Raw genomic sequence first — 14,520 nt, 5'->3', positions numbered from 1 at the left:
AGGAAAAGATTGGTGATGGCAGCCTAAACCCCGACCCTCGAGTGGATCCCTGCAGAACCATAGAGGAAAGTTTGATGTAACTTCCCAAACCCTCAGCCAACACTGCAATCCTAAATTGACAGCAGAAGAGAGTGGATTTCCCTGATGTCTAAGAGAGGGAAGTGAATAGGGCCTGGAGGAAGGCAAGTTTAGGTTTGAGAGCAGAAAACTCTGAAACTAGGAGCAAAGCGATGCCTCAGCCCATCCTGGTCCCATCTTCCTCAAGCTGGGGGCCCAAGGAGGAAGAACAATGTAGGTGGAAGATGCCAGGATGGCAGCTGCTGTCCAGGAGGTGAGTCTCAGACTGGGAGGAGAGGCCTGGATGGCTCTCCTCTGAGTCCAGGCTGTGGGGGTGGAGAGATTAAAGTGGAGCAGGTTCCAGAGGGATCCAGGAGCCTGGGAGTGGCATCTGCATCTGCACACTCCTTGGGCCACCCCCAACCTTTTAGAGCCAAGGGAGGTGGAGGGAAAGGAGGCGAGGAGGGGACTGGGCAGGGCCAGGGAGCCCCAGGATCAGCCACTTTTCTTTCCTTCCCCACCAGTATCACCCTTTGTGACCCAACAGGAATTAATTTCCTCTGAGTGTGTAAGGCTCTCCCAGCTCAGTTACACTCCCAGGGTGCTCTCTCATAGTTCCACCCCCCACCCCGGAACTCCCAACCCTTCCTGTAAGTGACCTCTCTATCCCAAACATCCCTTTCTTTCCTAGATAGCTCAAGCCCTACGTCCTCAGTCCTCCACAAATCTCTTCCATCCTGCCTGCAGCCCGTATCCTGGACAGGAAAGGGCCCCCCAAACTCTATGCCCGCCCACCAAGGCCCCAAGTCTGGGCGAGAATCCAGACCCCATGGTGGTAAGGCTCTTTGTTCTCCTGCAGCCTCAACCCACCCCCTCCTTTTTTTAAACTGGAATTTCTCCCATAAAAAAAAAAGCGGGGGGCGGGGGGGCAGGAGCTTCAGAGCTTCAAGCTCTTTTTTTTTTTTTTTTCCTGGGCAATATGGAGGAAACAGAGGAAAGGGGGAGGAAGGGAAATCAACTGATGCTTGATTTCCAAAGAAGGCAATCTGGGCACTGAATAAGGGGCACACCAACCTCATTTCTCTCATCCCCTTCTCCCTAGCCTGGTATTCAAGCTTCACCCAGCCCTCGAGTGTGTACAGCAACCTTGCATGCTCCTGCTGCAAATGCTGCTAACTTACCCCTCCGACTTGGTCTCTAACACAGCGGGCCAGGAATTTCACCCCTCAACTTTAGAAAGACACAGACATCTGCCTCTTCATTTTCCTGGGGATGTCTAAGTAGAGAGCAGGATGAGCATATAAATCAAGTGTGTATCCAGAGAAATAAACAGACCAGCAGAGATCTTTATTTGCATAGAGAGGATTTCGGCGAGGGCTGGGTATTTTCATGAATACACTTGGGCCGTATCCACAAGGGCATGTGCTGGAACAGTGCATGGAGCCTGCCCACGATCCCAAACCCACAGGCCAGGCGTGTGCACACGTACACCGTGCAAACACACACACACACACACTTCCAGTGAGAAGGCACATTGAATATCTCCTTTATATATTGGAGCCTTTGAAAACAAGAATTTCAGAGTTGAACTTAGCGGGGAACTCAGTCCATAGAGGAAGCTGAGGGCAGAGCGGCTCCCGTGGCCTCGCCATCACAAATGTCCCTTTGAAAAAAGAGCGGAGAGCGCAGCCCGGGGCTTCTCGACGGGGCTAGAGGGGCCGTTTTCCATTTTCCTTTAGTGTGATGAAATGCTCCGTCCTTTCCCGCACACACCAACATCACAGCTAGAGACCGAAGGGTCACATTCCTATTCATTCCTCCCGATTTCCTCTCAACCAGGTCCGCAGTCCAGCTCCGTCGGCCCACCCGCGAAGCCCCCGGTGGGGCGAGGTGTGGCCCAGCGGCGGGTGGTGAGCGCCGAAGCCGAGGGTTTCAGCGCCTGGCTTTCTAGGGCGGGATCGCCTCATCGCTTCGGCGATGTAATTACTACGTTTCCAGTAGTGCATATTCTCCTGGAGTGTTTAATTTGGTTTTATTTGTGTCTCAGCGAGATCCACATTTATTTTTCGGGGGAGGAGGGAGAAGCGACCCCAGGCTTAAAGTTAATTAACCAACAAGGCTCTACTTTGAGGCGCCCGCCCGCAGGCTCTCGCCTCGTCGCCTCCCTCCCTGCTCCGGGTGCGCCCCAGTCTTGGAGCCGGCAGTTTCAGGCGCGGAAGGTCTTGGGGAACCCAGCGAAAGAGTGGGAAATCGTTCAGAACATGCGGACCCTTCTCTAGCGCTTTCAACGCCCCGAGTCCTGAACTTTCGCCTCCAGCCTTCCCACTCTCTCAGGTCTCTGGGGGGCCTACATCTTCTTCGGCTGGTCTCCTTGACGAAGGGAACTTTTCCCTCTCTTTCCGCTTGTCGCTAAATTTTGGCCGCATAAAGTCCCTAATAAAAGGAATTGTAAAATTGCTGGGTTAAATCTATATCTCATTGCAATAGGAATAGTTAATACCTTTATATAAACCTGGAAAAGAACCTACTATTGATTTTATTTATTGCTGGGCCGCCTGCACCCAGAGCCTTTCTGCTGTTCTGCCCCTTACTCCCAAAGGCTGGGGGACCCGTCTTTGGGTTCTGGCCCGCGAAGACGCATCTGGCGTTGAGCTAGACCATTCCCGGACCCGGGAGGGAGCCCCAGGAACGGGGTGGCCATTTCAGGCCCTTTGTTTCGCCCAGCTGCCCCACTCAGCCCGGTCCACGTCGCCCCGGGTTCTCCACGCGGAACTGGACCCCGCACTGCACAGGAGGGGAAGCTAGGGCCTCCGCACCACCCCTACACCTGCGGAGGGAAAAAACGGCAGACCTCTCCACCCACCTACCCCCACCAGGCAGGCCGCAGGCAGACGCGGGGGGCCAAGGTCACACGACCCAGTCTAGACTAGCCAGGCCATGTTTGCTTTCCTCCTTTTACCTTGACCTTGGGACTCCGGAGGCAGAGAAGCCAGTTTCCTAGCCAAGAGCCGGCTCCCAGCAAGACCCACCTTCCCCTCCACTCCTCTCTCCTCCTTCCACCATCATCGCCCTCAACACACACTCAAGCTCGCCTGCTCAGGTTCCAAGCTTCCTGATATATTTTTCCTCCTACTGCCAGCCCAGCCCAAAGTCTGCTTTCTGGAACTCTGAGGTGACCCTTCCGAGTGAAGATCACCCTGATAAAGATTGCGTCTCTTATCCTAAGTCACCCACGCCAGGGCGCTCTGCATCGTCCAACATCACTTTGCCCCTACCGGTAGACGGGAGGCGGCCCGTGGGCCAGATCTCAGTACAGACCTGGCCATTTGCTCTCAAGTTGAAGGGATCCAGCGGGTTCGGCTTAGCCCGAGGCTATTTCCTGGCCGCGGTCTGGACAGGAACACGCAGCATTTTTAAAATCTTTGGCAGAGGCAGGAAAGAGGGAGATGCTGTAGCCCCTCTCCCCTTTTCTCTCTCTCTCTTTATTACCTCTTCTCCTCAGGGAGGCCCTGTGCTGAAAGGGAACTTGGCTCAATCCCACGGAGATGCTCTCTGGAAAGGGGTGCCTCTACTGAGGCACCAAACTGAGCACAGGAAGCCTGACAAGTCTGGAGATTGGGAGGAGAGAAGAGGGGGGCTTTTTTAGAAAATTAGTAAGTTGGTGTTAATTTTTTCTTTGAAAAGATTGGGTAGTTTCAAAGCATTGAAACACTTCACGTTAAAGGGGAGTGACCCCAAGAATGCTATGGGAGCTAAAGTTGGGGTTATCCAGCTGGGAACTGCGTTGATCCTGGCTCTGCCTGGCCCCTCAGCCTATGGCCGGCTCAACCCAGGCGGCCGAGGGCGGAGGCGGATCCGCAGGGCTGGGGTCGGGCCTCCTGGGGTCTCCCAGAGCAGCGCCTGGGAAATGTCCCTCCAAAGGGGCAGCGCTGCCGACTCTCCCTCATCCCACGTTTCCTATTGTATACGGATCTGAGGGCGCGTGCTCTTCTTGTTCGTATCAAGAGCTTTTCAGCTTTCCTCGACCGAATCCCTGCTCCTCCTCCCCCTTTTCTTTGAAAAATCTCACTCCGAGTCTTTTAATTTCTATTGTATACTGAAATACCCGTCTATTCTATTGCCCCCATTTCTCTTCTTTATTCTATCTCAATTTTTCGTTGAGAGCATCCCGCCCTCCGTGTGATGATGTTTGTGTTTGGGGGCTATTACATCCTCCTAGCCTTCTCTGCTCCGCTGGAGGAAGACCTGCGGGCAACGAGCCTAGAGAGGGTCCCTCTTAGACAACTGGGGCTTTGGGGAAAGTGGCTGAAAGTCGGAAATGGAAACACAATCCCGGCATCAAAGTCTTGCTGCTCGGTGTCGGGTTCTTTCCAGCCGGAGCTCCCAGGGAGTCAGCCAAGGCCAGACCCAGGGCTCCCCACGCCCTGCCGGTGCGCTTCAGCCTGCTTTCCAGTTTTTTTATTTATTAAGAAAAAAAATTACGGTGTCTCCCCGACCCTTAGCTCCAAGCCCCAATCCAGTCACAGCGATCTTTTTGGGCAGAAATCAGTCTCCCCCACACGCCTCCTAAGCCTAGTGGGAGGCGCCCAGGAACAGTCCTGGTCTTGCCAGACCCCTTTGCGTCGGCCAAATTCAGCCTCCCCCTCCTCATTCTCCCTCCCCGAGGCCGGCCAGGGGGCGTTGCCCTGTCCCTTTAAATCTCCCAGCTCCCTCCTCTTTGCCCCTCCTGAGAGCCAATCAGCAGAGACCTCTTCCCTTTCGCCCCGCCCCACCTCTAGGGGTGGGAACCCCAGGAGACCCGGCCAGGGCATCACGTGCACCGGTGGCGTCACGTGGGCGCGGAAGGGTTGCAGAGGGGAGGCTGGCGGGAGCCGGTGATTTCTTAATGAAATGTCCCCGCATGCGTAGAGGGCATGTAGGGAGGGAGGTGGAATCACCAGGAGGAGGAGGGGAGGGGTAGAGAGAGAAGGGAGGAGGGATGGGGGAGGGGAAAAGGGAGCGAGGTGTCTCCCCAGCTCGCAGCCTCTGGCAAGTGGAGTTTTTAAAAAGCTCGAGCAGATCATGTCATGACGACTTCGCTGCTCCTGCATCCTCGCTGGCCGGAGAGCCTTATGTACGTCTATGAGGACAGCGCGGCGGAGAGCGGCAGCGGCGGCGGCGGCGGGGGAGGCGGCGGCGCGGGCGGCGCGGGGGGTGGCTGCAGCGGAGCGAGCCCCGGCAAAGCCTCGAGCATGGACGGGCTGGGCAGCAGCTGCCCGGCCAGCCACTGCCGCGACCTGCTTCCGCACCCCGTGCTGGGCCGCCCGCCGGCTCCCCTGGGCGCCCCTCAGGGCGCCGTCTACACGGACATCCCGGCCCCGGAGGCGGCGCGCCAATGCGCCCCGCCGCCGGCGCCCCCCACCTCGTCCAGCGCCACCCTGGGTTACGGCTACCCTTTCGGTGGCAGCTACTACGGCTGCCGCCTGTCGCACAACGTGAACCTGCAGCAAAAGCCTTGCGCCTACCACCCGGGCGACAAGTACCCCGAGCCGTCGGGCGCCCTGCCGGGTGACGACCTGTCCTCCAGGGCCAAGGAGTTCGCCTTCTATCCCAGCTTCGCCAGCTCCTACCAGGCGATGCCCGGCTACCTGGACGTGTCTGTGGTGCCTGGGATCAGCGGGCACCCGGAGCCGCGTCACGACGCGCTCATCCCTGTCGAAGGCTACCAGCACTGGGCTCTCTCCAACGGCTGGGACAGTCAGGTGTACTGCTCCAAGGAGCAGTCGCAGTCCGCCCACCTCTGGAAGTCTCCCTTTCCAGGTAAGGAAGGGGCCCGAGCGCCGCCGCCGCCGCCGCCGCCGCCGCCAGGGACCCGTCCCAGCCCCGCCTGCCCCGGGGCTCCGCGCCCCAGCCACCCCCGCCGTCTGGCCCCGGCGCGCCGGCTCTGCTGGGCTGCCGATGGAGCCGGCCGGGCGAGCTGCTCTGAGGAATGCGCCGGGGAAGAAATCTGCTCCGACACGTTCCCCGGAGCTGCCGGGCGGAGAGTGAAGCAATCACAGGCGCCCGAGCGCCCGGCCGCCGGCTCCGCTCCAGTCGGGAGCTTGTCTCCTCCTCCCCCAGCGGGCTCCAGTCTCACGCGCGGCTCTTGGCCTCCTAAGCCCGCTTCCGCCAGGAATGGGGGCTGGGGTGGGCCTTGGGTGCCTTGGAATCCAAAACCACTAGGACAAAACGCTCAACCCACCGATTAATTGGGGAAAAAAATAAGAACCCCCAAACATTTTGTTTGCCTGAACGTCCAAGATCATTCAGGCACTGCAGGCACTGGACAGTTTTTGTTGCTGTTTTTAAATAGGGGTCTAGTTTACCGGGATCTACAGAAACGTAGGATGTTTTCTTTTTTATTTTCTTTTCTTGATTTAGTTTAAGAATTTGGCCACGTATTTCCTGATTGTTAAAGGAACAAGAGAGCTAAAATCTCTGGAGAGGGTGTGGAGAAAAGGAAGTTCACATCCCTCTCCTGGATTATATAATTCTTTGCCTCTCTGGTGTACTGAGCTCAAATCCTGTGGGTGTTCACACTACCAACTCCCCCAAATGCGGGGCAGAAAGAGAGTTACCCATGCCTTAGACACAGGGGAGTGTCTCTTTCTCTTAGAGGGGAGTGAGGATGAGGGTGGGGCGGAGGCGGGGGAGACCTGCCTTGGAAGGATCTGAGGTCCAGGCCCAGGCAGGGGACCCCTCTGTATTGTCTGGCTCCATATGCGGTGGGGGATTGGAATTTACTGGTGTTCTGTTCCCTTTCCAATTGAGGCTATCTCTGAACAGGAAGGGATCCTGCAAACCACCACCCCCCACTCCACAGGGGAAAAGACCAGTTCCAGGTTTCTCAAAACCACATCAGGAGCTTCGTATTCAGCTTTGTGCTGAGAAATCAGGATTCAGGGTCTAGTGAATCCAGAGCTTGAGTCTGCTCTTGCTATATATAAGCAGAGCTCAGTGGGAGAGGGCTGACTGGCTCCGTTCTGATGCCTACAGGGGTCCTGGGGGCCCAGAACAGCCATATATGTCTCCCCATACTGCCCAGAGCCCCCCTCCCAACTCTACATGTGGACCCAGGGACATTTTCATGGGGAAGTATAGACCTGAAGACCTCCTAAGGGTGGGCCTGAAATTCCTCTGCATCCGGGATTGGGGCAAGGGCAGATGGTTAAAAAAAAAATTACTGAATGATGTTAAAAAGTGTAGCAAATAACATTCTTGTAAATATTATAAGATGACTTAGTATAACACAACTGACCAAGGTGGGACCCACACTAGACACCCAATTTCTGGCTGCCAGAAGATTTAGGATGATAGAATTTTAGTACATGGTGTCATGCGTTACCTACTCTGCATTGACTATATTTTTATATAATATGATTTCTGTTATTAACCACCTAATATGAAACACATAATAATACTTTTCTAGAAGGTAGGCAGCTCACATGTAGGTGTACAATAATGTGTTGTGGAGATACGGCCCTTTAACTTCCCATCCCACCCAGATGGGGAGCTGCTTAGGAGATGGGGGTTTAGCAGGAATTCCTGGAGCATCAGTAGCTGGTAGCCAACAGGCCATGCTAAGGGGCTGAAGGGCAGAGGGGCAGATGCCCACCAAGCCCACTGTGGGCAGAGGCACAAGTGTAGAGCAGTGGGCGGTGGGTTTAGTGTGAAGAGGGGATGAGAGGGAGCTGCTCTGGCATTGCTGTGTATGCATGTGGAGCAAGGTGGGAGTGAGAGATTGGAGAGAAGCTCAGAAATATCTTTGAGCAAAATAAACATCTTAAAGATTCCCAGAAAAAAAAACTAAAAGTAAGCACTTTTTTATCACAGCCTCCTAGAAAAAAATATCTTTGACATAAAAAAATATATAGCCCAACTGAGATTTAATACACTTGCAAATTATGGCATGGAAGTGGATATAAAAACCCAGGTATCTCAACAGCTATGTGCTCACACACTCCCGGTGTGGAAATAGAATCGGGCTGGTGTATCTCAGTGAGTGCAGAGGTCCAGGCAAAAGGCAGATGAATAAGAAATTATCTTCAGACACCCTCCATCTTTCTACCCACACAGAGCTCCTCTAAAGTAGTGACATTTCCAGATAACTCTGTCTATCCAATTGTGGTTTGTTCGGCAGCATCTAGGCATAAACACTACTGTCTCTTTTCAGTGCCTCTGGCTCGGAGAGACCTCATCTATGGCAGTCTGGGCTGGTGTGGGAGATGAAGGCAATTGTTCAGAAAGATCCAGATAATTAGGGCCAAGATGAGTTGTGGCTTCTTCCTTCACCCAATTATCTAGACCCTTGTTTCTTTGCTCTTTTTTTTCTTCCTATAGTGCGTATAGACAGTTTTTAATTTTGACAGAGGGAGGCAGAAATTCCAAGAGACAATCAGCAGAAATTCCAAGAGAGAAGCAGAGAGGAGGGGGGCGGGGTGGGGGAGACAGGGAGAGACAGAGACAGATAGGATAGGGGGAGAGAGTAAGAGAGAGAAGGAAATAATGGGCTCTTTGGGCCATACTGGAAGTCTCTACTGACAGGTCTTTGGAATTTGGTTGAGAAGAGTGGCTAGGATTTCTAGCTGAACAAGGACCTCTTCGGAGGACCAGAGCCCTGTTTTGGGAGTGGGTGGTCAAGAGCCAGTGGGGAGTAGGAACATGTACACAGGACCCCAAGAGAGAGCTATGGCTGAGCATTTATCTGATTTTTATCTGCTCCTCAAAAGTGTCTATTAGGTTCCCAGGTATGAAGTGGGGTGTGTGCGTGTGTGTGTGTGTGTGTGTGCTCCCACACGCTCTGAAGGGAGATTACGGAAAGGTTGATTGTAAAATTAATCACCAAGTCCTCTACTTACTTTAGGCAGCATAGACACAACTCGAGGCCTAAGCTTCCAGATGTTTCCACATCTGCAGATCCCACTTCCTTTCCAGACAAGACAGCAGACAATGAAAGGGGGCTTCTTTCAGAAGGCAAGACTGAAGGTATTTCCCCAGTTGGCCAAAACAACCAGCTGTTAGGTCTGATCCACGAAAAACTTGGCCAAATCAACTCTTGGCATTCTGTAGAGAAAAATAACCAATTTAGACCAGTTATCTGCTTTTTTTAAACTGACTTTATAGGGTTTGTTGATTCAGCCTCATTGGAAATTTATAGTTGGGGTTTAGGAGACCCAAAATTGGGTAGATAATTGTGAGCATTTCCAGAAAGTGAAGTTTAAAAAAATCAGGAACAATTATCTGGTTAATTCAGGAACCCAAACCCACTTTTATCCGATTTGCTCTCCAGGAAAAAGGAGGTATTTTAAAGCTAAATTGTACCAAGTGGTCTGTTTCCATTTTAGAACTTACTGTGTCATTATGCTGAGTCCAAAAATCTGGGTTTAAAATCTGGCTCTGCCACTTAAGTTCTTTTACCTACTCTGAGCCTCAGATTCCTTATCTTGTAAAATGGGTTTAATAAAATAAGACTGGAAAAAATGTTCCGAGGATTAAAAAAAGAGCCTCACGGTATCATTACTGACCCTCTCTGTTTTACTCTTATTTCAGAATCATCAATTTCTTAAATCATAGTTACATTTGTAAGAGTAAGACACATTTGAGAACTGAGAGACTTTTAAAAATTATCTTGTGCAAAAAAAAATCCTTTTTAACATAAAGGATCTGCTCTGCTAAAGTGAAGTTGTTTTGTTTTGCAGATTAAAAAAAAAAACTTGGCCTATTCCTACATAGGCAGAGAAAAGTGACAAGTCCAACAATTTTCCTGAAAATTGTCGTCATGAAGACAGCCAGACCAGGCCATTGGAACCCCCTCTCTCCCATATTCTTTCTGCGTACTTTATTCCCCCTCTGCATTTGATGGTGACTTCTTCTCTCCCCATCCTGTGTAGACAAGGGTCCCTGAGAGAGAGCAGACCCAATGAGAAAGGGTATAAGGAAGGTGTTTCATGAGGGCGGGGTAGGGGGGCAGTGAGAACAAGCATTTCAGGAAGAGCTTTGTGTCCTCATTCTAGACTGTGTCTACACTTCCAAAGGGCAGTAAGAACGAAGGGGAAATCTCAAATATTCAGTCCTACTCATTAAATCCTGCATGAAGAAGTCTGCCAATTACGTTTTTAAAAATTGAAGGGTGAGTTACTCAGATAATTTCCCTAGTTCCCCACTTCCCCTTGAAAGTGTTGCTATGATCTTTTTATTGACAGAGGTGAGGGTGGAGTGGAAAGGGGTATATAAGTGACACATATTGCCTGTGACATTCTCAGAGCATGAAGAAATTGAACTAGTAGTGGGATGACAAGGTATTTAGAATTTAGGATTAGGGTTCCTGCATGGGGTGGGGACAGTCTCCTTCAGCCTCAGAGGAATGACAAGGATAGCAGATTGGAACAGAATTTGCTGTTTTGGTGAGTGGACATTTATGGGGGCAAGGGAGGGGCACTGATTTCTTTTTATAGAAGACTTACATGAACAGCTGGTTTCAACCCAAGAAGGGCTCCCTTGGTGTCTCCTCTGGTGGGCACACACCCGGGTGTGGACCCTCTACTTCTAGGGACCTGATTCCCTACATCTCAGTGCTAGGACTTCCCACCTTGGATGTTACTAAGTGGCTCACAACACTGGACCCCTAGAGATTGGCTCCCAGGCAGTCTGGCTTCACCTGGCCACTTTTCTTCTCTCTAGCTGTCGGTGCTGGCCTCAGATTCCTAGTGCAGAGCCAGTGACCAAAGGCAAGAGGCCCCACTTGGGGGTCTGTGCCCACTGAAACTGTCTCCCTGCCCACCATGCCCTCCCTCAAACATACAAAAGAACACCTTCCTCTGATAATGGGGCAGAGTATAAACTGACCCATGCCCAAATGATCTAACTGCAGGAAAGAGGGATTTTCCTGAATACCTGCAATCCTGCAGGCTAGCAGACCAGGGTGCAACTTGGAGGGACCCCTCTAAAGGGAACAAGGATTCTAATAAGGAGTGCTGTGTAGAGCCATACTGGAAGCTGAGGCAAAAGGAAAAATCAGTAATACTGGTCCCATATTAATTTAAAATTTTCATACTTTGTTCATCATGGATTCTTGGGCATTCATTTATATATTTTAAAACATTGCATTAAAATATCATTTATCTTGGTTACTGAGTTTTGGGCGCCCCCTCCTTTAAAGTTTGCGCCAGAGGCAATACCCCAGGGTCCTCACCTAAGTTGAGGCCTTGCTAATAACAGAGGTGCAAAAGATTTGGGGACAATCCGTCAGCTCCCTTTGAGTCCCTGCCGGATCCTGCGCCTCCGCAGCCCGCGCAGGCTTGAGGCCCCTCGCAGGGTCCTGGGTCCAACCATGCGACTCACTTCCTGCCGCCCGCCTTCTCTCTCCCCCCAGACGTGGTCCCCCTACAGCCCGAGGTCAACAGCTACCGGCGCGGGCGCAAGAAACGCGTGCCCTACACCAAGGTGCAGCTGAAGGAGCTAGAGAAGGAGTATGCGGCCAGCAAGTTCATCACCAAAGAGAAGCGCCGGCGCATCTCGGCTACCACGAACCTCTCGGAGCGCCAGGTCACCATCTGGTTCCAGAACCGGCGGGTCAAAGAGAAGAAGGTGGTCAGCAAATCAAAAGCGCCTCATCTTCACTCTACCTGACCGTCCACCCAGCTGCCCGCCCCGTCTATTTATGTCGCCAATTTGTACCATATCCGAACACACCGAAGGACGCTTTTCGGGTACAGACAAATATTTAATGTTAACCAGAAAGAGGAACCACTCCGCTGGGAGGCAGAGGGTATCAGAGGGTGTGCTCTGCCGCCCTCTACTCCCCACCCCATCCTCACCCCTCACCCCTATGCAGATGGCACCTACCCCGCCTCAGCGGCTTTGGAGGTGGGTCCGGGCGGGCGTGGGAGGAAGGCAGCCTGCCTCCACTCCCTCTGGCCGTCGCCCCTCGCCTTGCCAGAACGCCGAGTGGCAGTGAAGAGCCCAATCATTCCAGCCAAAGCAGAGTTGGGGAACCCCGAATGACCCCATTTTTGCCTCATCCTTTGCCCGGGCAGGTAGATGACCCCCCTGAGGGTGCGACCCCGAGCAGGACCTGGTGAGCTCCTACTTTCCTTCCAGTCCTTCCTCCTGTTCCCTGTCCCTCTGGCACTCTTTAGTTAGGCAAGATTTCCCAGTTAAGATTTTTCTGTGCATATTTTAAAAGTCACATTAATATTAATGATAAGTATTAGGGATCTGGCATCGTGATTGGAGTACAGACAGCGCTTAGGTTTTCTTTCTCTCCTGTTTCAACAAAAGCTGGAATTGGATGAGGAGCCACCTACCCTTCTCCCCGACCTGGACCAAGGAACTGAGTTTCTGAGGAGCCACCTTTGCCCACATGGCCTCCTCTGTTCTGCTTCTCAATCAACATGCGGAAATCCAGGGAAGACAGAAACTCCCACCATGCTGCTAAATCTGTCTTCTCTCCTTCTCTCTCTCTTTCTCTCTCTGTGGTGAGGCTGAGGATCAGGCCAGGCACAGAAGCAGAACTTTTTTCTAGGGAACGGACAGGCTTCTCTTCCAAGGGGATGGAGAGCGGGTCCCCCAGCAGATTCCCTCTCCAGTTGCTTCTCCATCAAGGCAGTAGCTGAGAAGGCCTCACATTTTCACTTTTACTCATTGTCCAGCGGACAGCGGTTTTTCTTCCAGGAGGCCAAAATAGCTGGCTCCCAATTAGCCAGCTAACGTAGACGCTGCCTGACATGTCCCTCCTCAAAGGCCAACTTGGTGCTGGGGGATGGGGGCTCACCTTCTCCCTTCCCACTGGTGCATTACAAAAGAGTGTTCTTTTGAAACGTTCATCCAAAATAGGCTTTTTGAAAATGTTGTGTATCTGTATATAGTATTGTGATGTCTGAATGACAATGTACTGAATGCAAAAAGGAAAAAAATACCACAAACCTGTTTTTAAAATAAAATCTTTTTTTTGTTTTTGCCTTGATTTTATTGCTGAGATTCCTTCTGAAACTCCTCCTATCTACTGGCTCTTGGGGTAGGCTCTGTTGCCCTGACTCAGCCAGAATGGGCAGGGGGAAGAGTAGAGAGAACACCCCCAGCTGGATAGATCCCAAATTTATATTCTGCTCCACGTAAGTTTTTTAAGTGAGGTATTCAGATTGTTGATACTATCTAGACAGGAGAAAAACTCTTTCCCATCCTGATGCCCCAAATAGATGAGTATGCTGGAGAGAGAAGGATGTGATCAGCGACTGAAAAGGCCTGGGAGCCTGTGAGTGGGTTCACTTCCGTTAATAGTCAGAGCTCAGAGCTGGATCTCTGTGCTGAGAAAGTGTGTCCCAGCTGGCGACTGGATGCTGTGGTGGTGGCAGCGTGCGGCAGTGGGGCGCTAATCTTAGACTCCTGAGGCTCTACTGCCCCCAGAGGGTCCCAAATCCCTCCAGACAGTTCAGAGTTGGAGCTGGGAAGGGGTCCCCTCAGTCTGCCCTGCTGGGAGGCCGCTGCAAGCTCAGCATTCCCGAGCTGCTCCCTTTTCCTCCCCACCAACCTATGCAAGAGGTCGGGCTGCTAGGACCCCATGGGCCCCCAGTTCTCTAAGCCAATCTCACTTGTATTCTCCAGCATTCTTGGGAACCCCAGTGTTCCAGGCAATCAGGAGCCCTGTAGACTCTGCCACTAATTTGTTTTCCCTGCCGCATCCGTCTGTGCCTATCTCCCTATCTGGCTGAGTTAATGAGATCGTTAAGTTGTCAGGTTAAGAGACTTTTAAAAAGCGATATAGCCTAAAACAATGTTATCTCAGATTAAATCTTTACTGCAGCAATTTTTATTTATATATAATATTTTTTCGCTCCTGAGACACAGAAAGACTGGAGGCCCTGGGTTGGAAATCAGGGTTCTCTGATCTCACTTTGCCTGATGGCTGAAGTTCTTAAAATTTTATTTAAATAAATGTTTCAGGGTGTGTGTGTGTCTCACACACACACACACACACCCCGAATCTGAGAGACAAAGAGCCTGAGGAATTCACCCTCTGTGGAGGCTCCGCTACTGATATGGTTGCCAGTCCTGTTCTACTCCATTTCAACTCTGGGTTAACCACCAAAGAATCCCACGCTGGGCAGTACAGATCTAGGAGGGAATAGATGAATCTCCCAGGAATAATGTTCATTCCTAATTCCATCTCTCCTTTCTCTCCCCACTCACCACCTTCACCTCTCTCCAAAACCCCTGAGTCTCTCCTGAGATGGGAAGAATTGAAAATTAAATGTGTGTGTTTGGTCAGAAAAAGGAACTGAGTAGACAAGAGACCCGGGGCTCCCTTGATACCCCCACCCCTCTTGACTTGGGGGTACATTGGGTAGTCCCATGACACAGCTGTAGAGTCAGTGGAAGCTGGAGACTCAGTGGGGAAAGAGAATTCTATAGTTCTCCGAGGCATCCTTCCACTTCTGCGCACAAATC

General features: G+C 51.8%; 1 protein-coding gene across 1 annotated transcript; it reads left to right on the top strand.

The window, feature by feature from the left end:
• Positions 1-5,123: 5,123 nt before the first annotated feature.
• Positions 5,124-12,970, top strand: HOXC13 (homeobox C13; the record flags this gene model as incomplete). Its single annotated transcript, XM_081249482.1, has 2 exons — positions 5,124-5,856; positions 11,447-12,970. 2 exons carry the CDS (start codon positions 5,124-5,126, stop codon positions 11,701-11,703), a joined length of 990 nt encoding a protein of 329 aa, XP_081105608.1. The 3' UTR covers positions 11,704-12,970.
• Between the last annotated feature and the right edge of the window lie 1,550 nt (positions 12,971-14,520).

Source organism: Mesoplodon bidens, assembly GCF_964165515.1.
Source record: "Mesoplodon bidens genome assembly, chromosome: 11".
Taxonomy (NCBI): domain Eukaryota; kingdom Metazoa; phylum Chordata; class Mammalia; order Artiodactyla; family Ziphiidae; genus Mesoplodon; species Mesoplodon bidens.
Note: the sequence above shows the minus strand (reverse complement) of the source record. Positions and strands in the feature narration are given on the sequence as shown.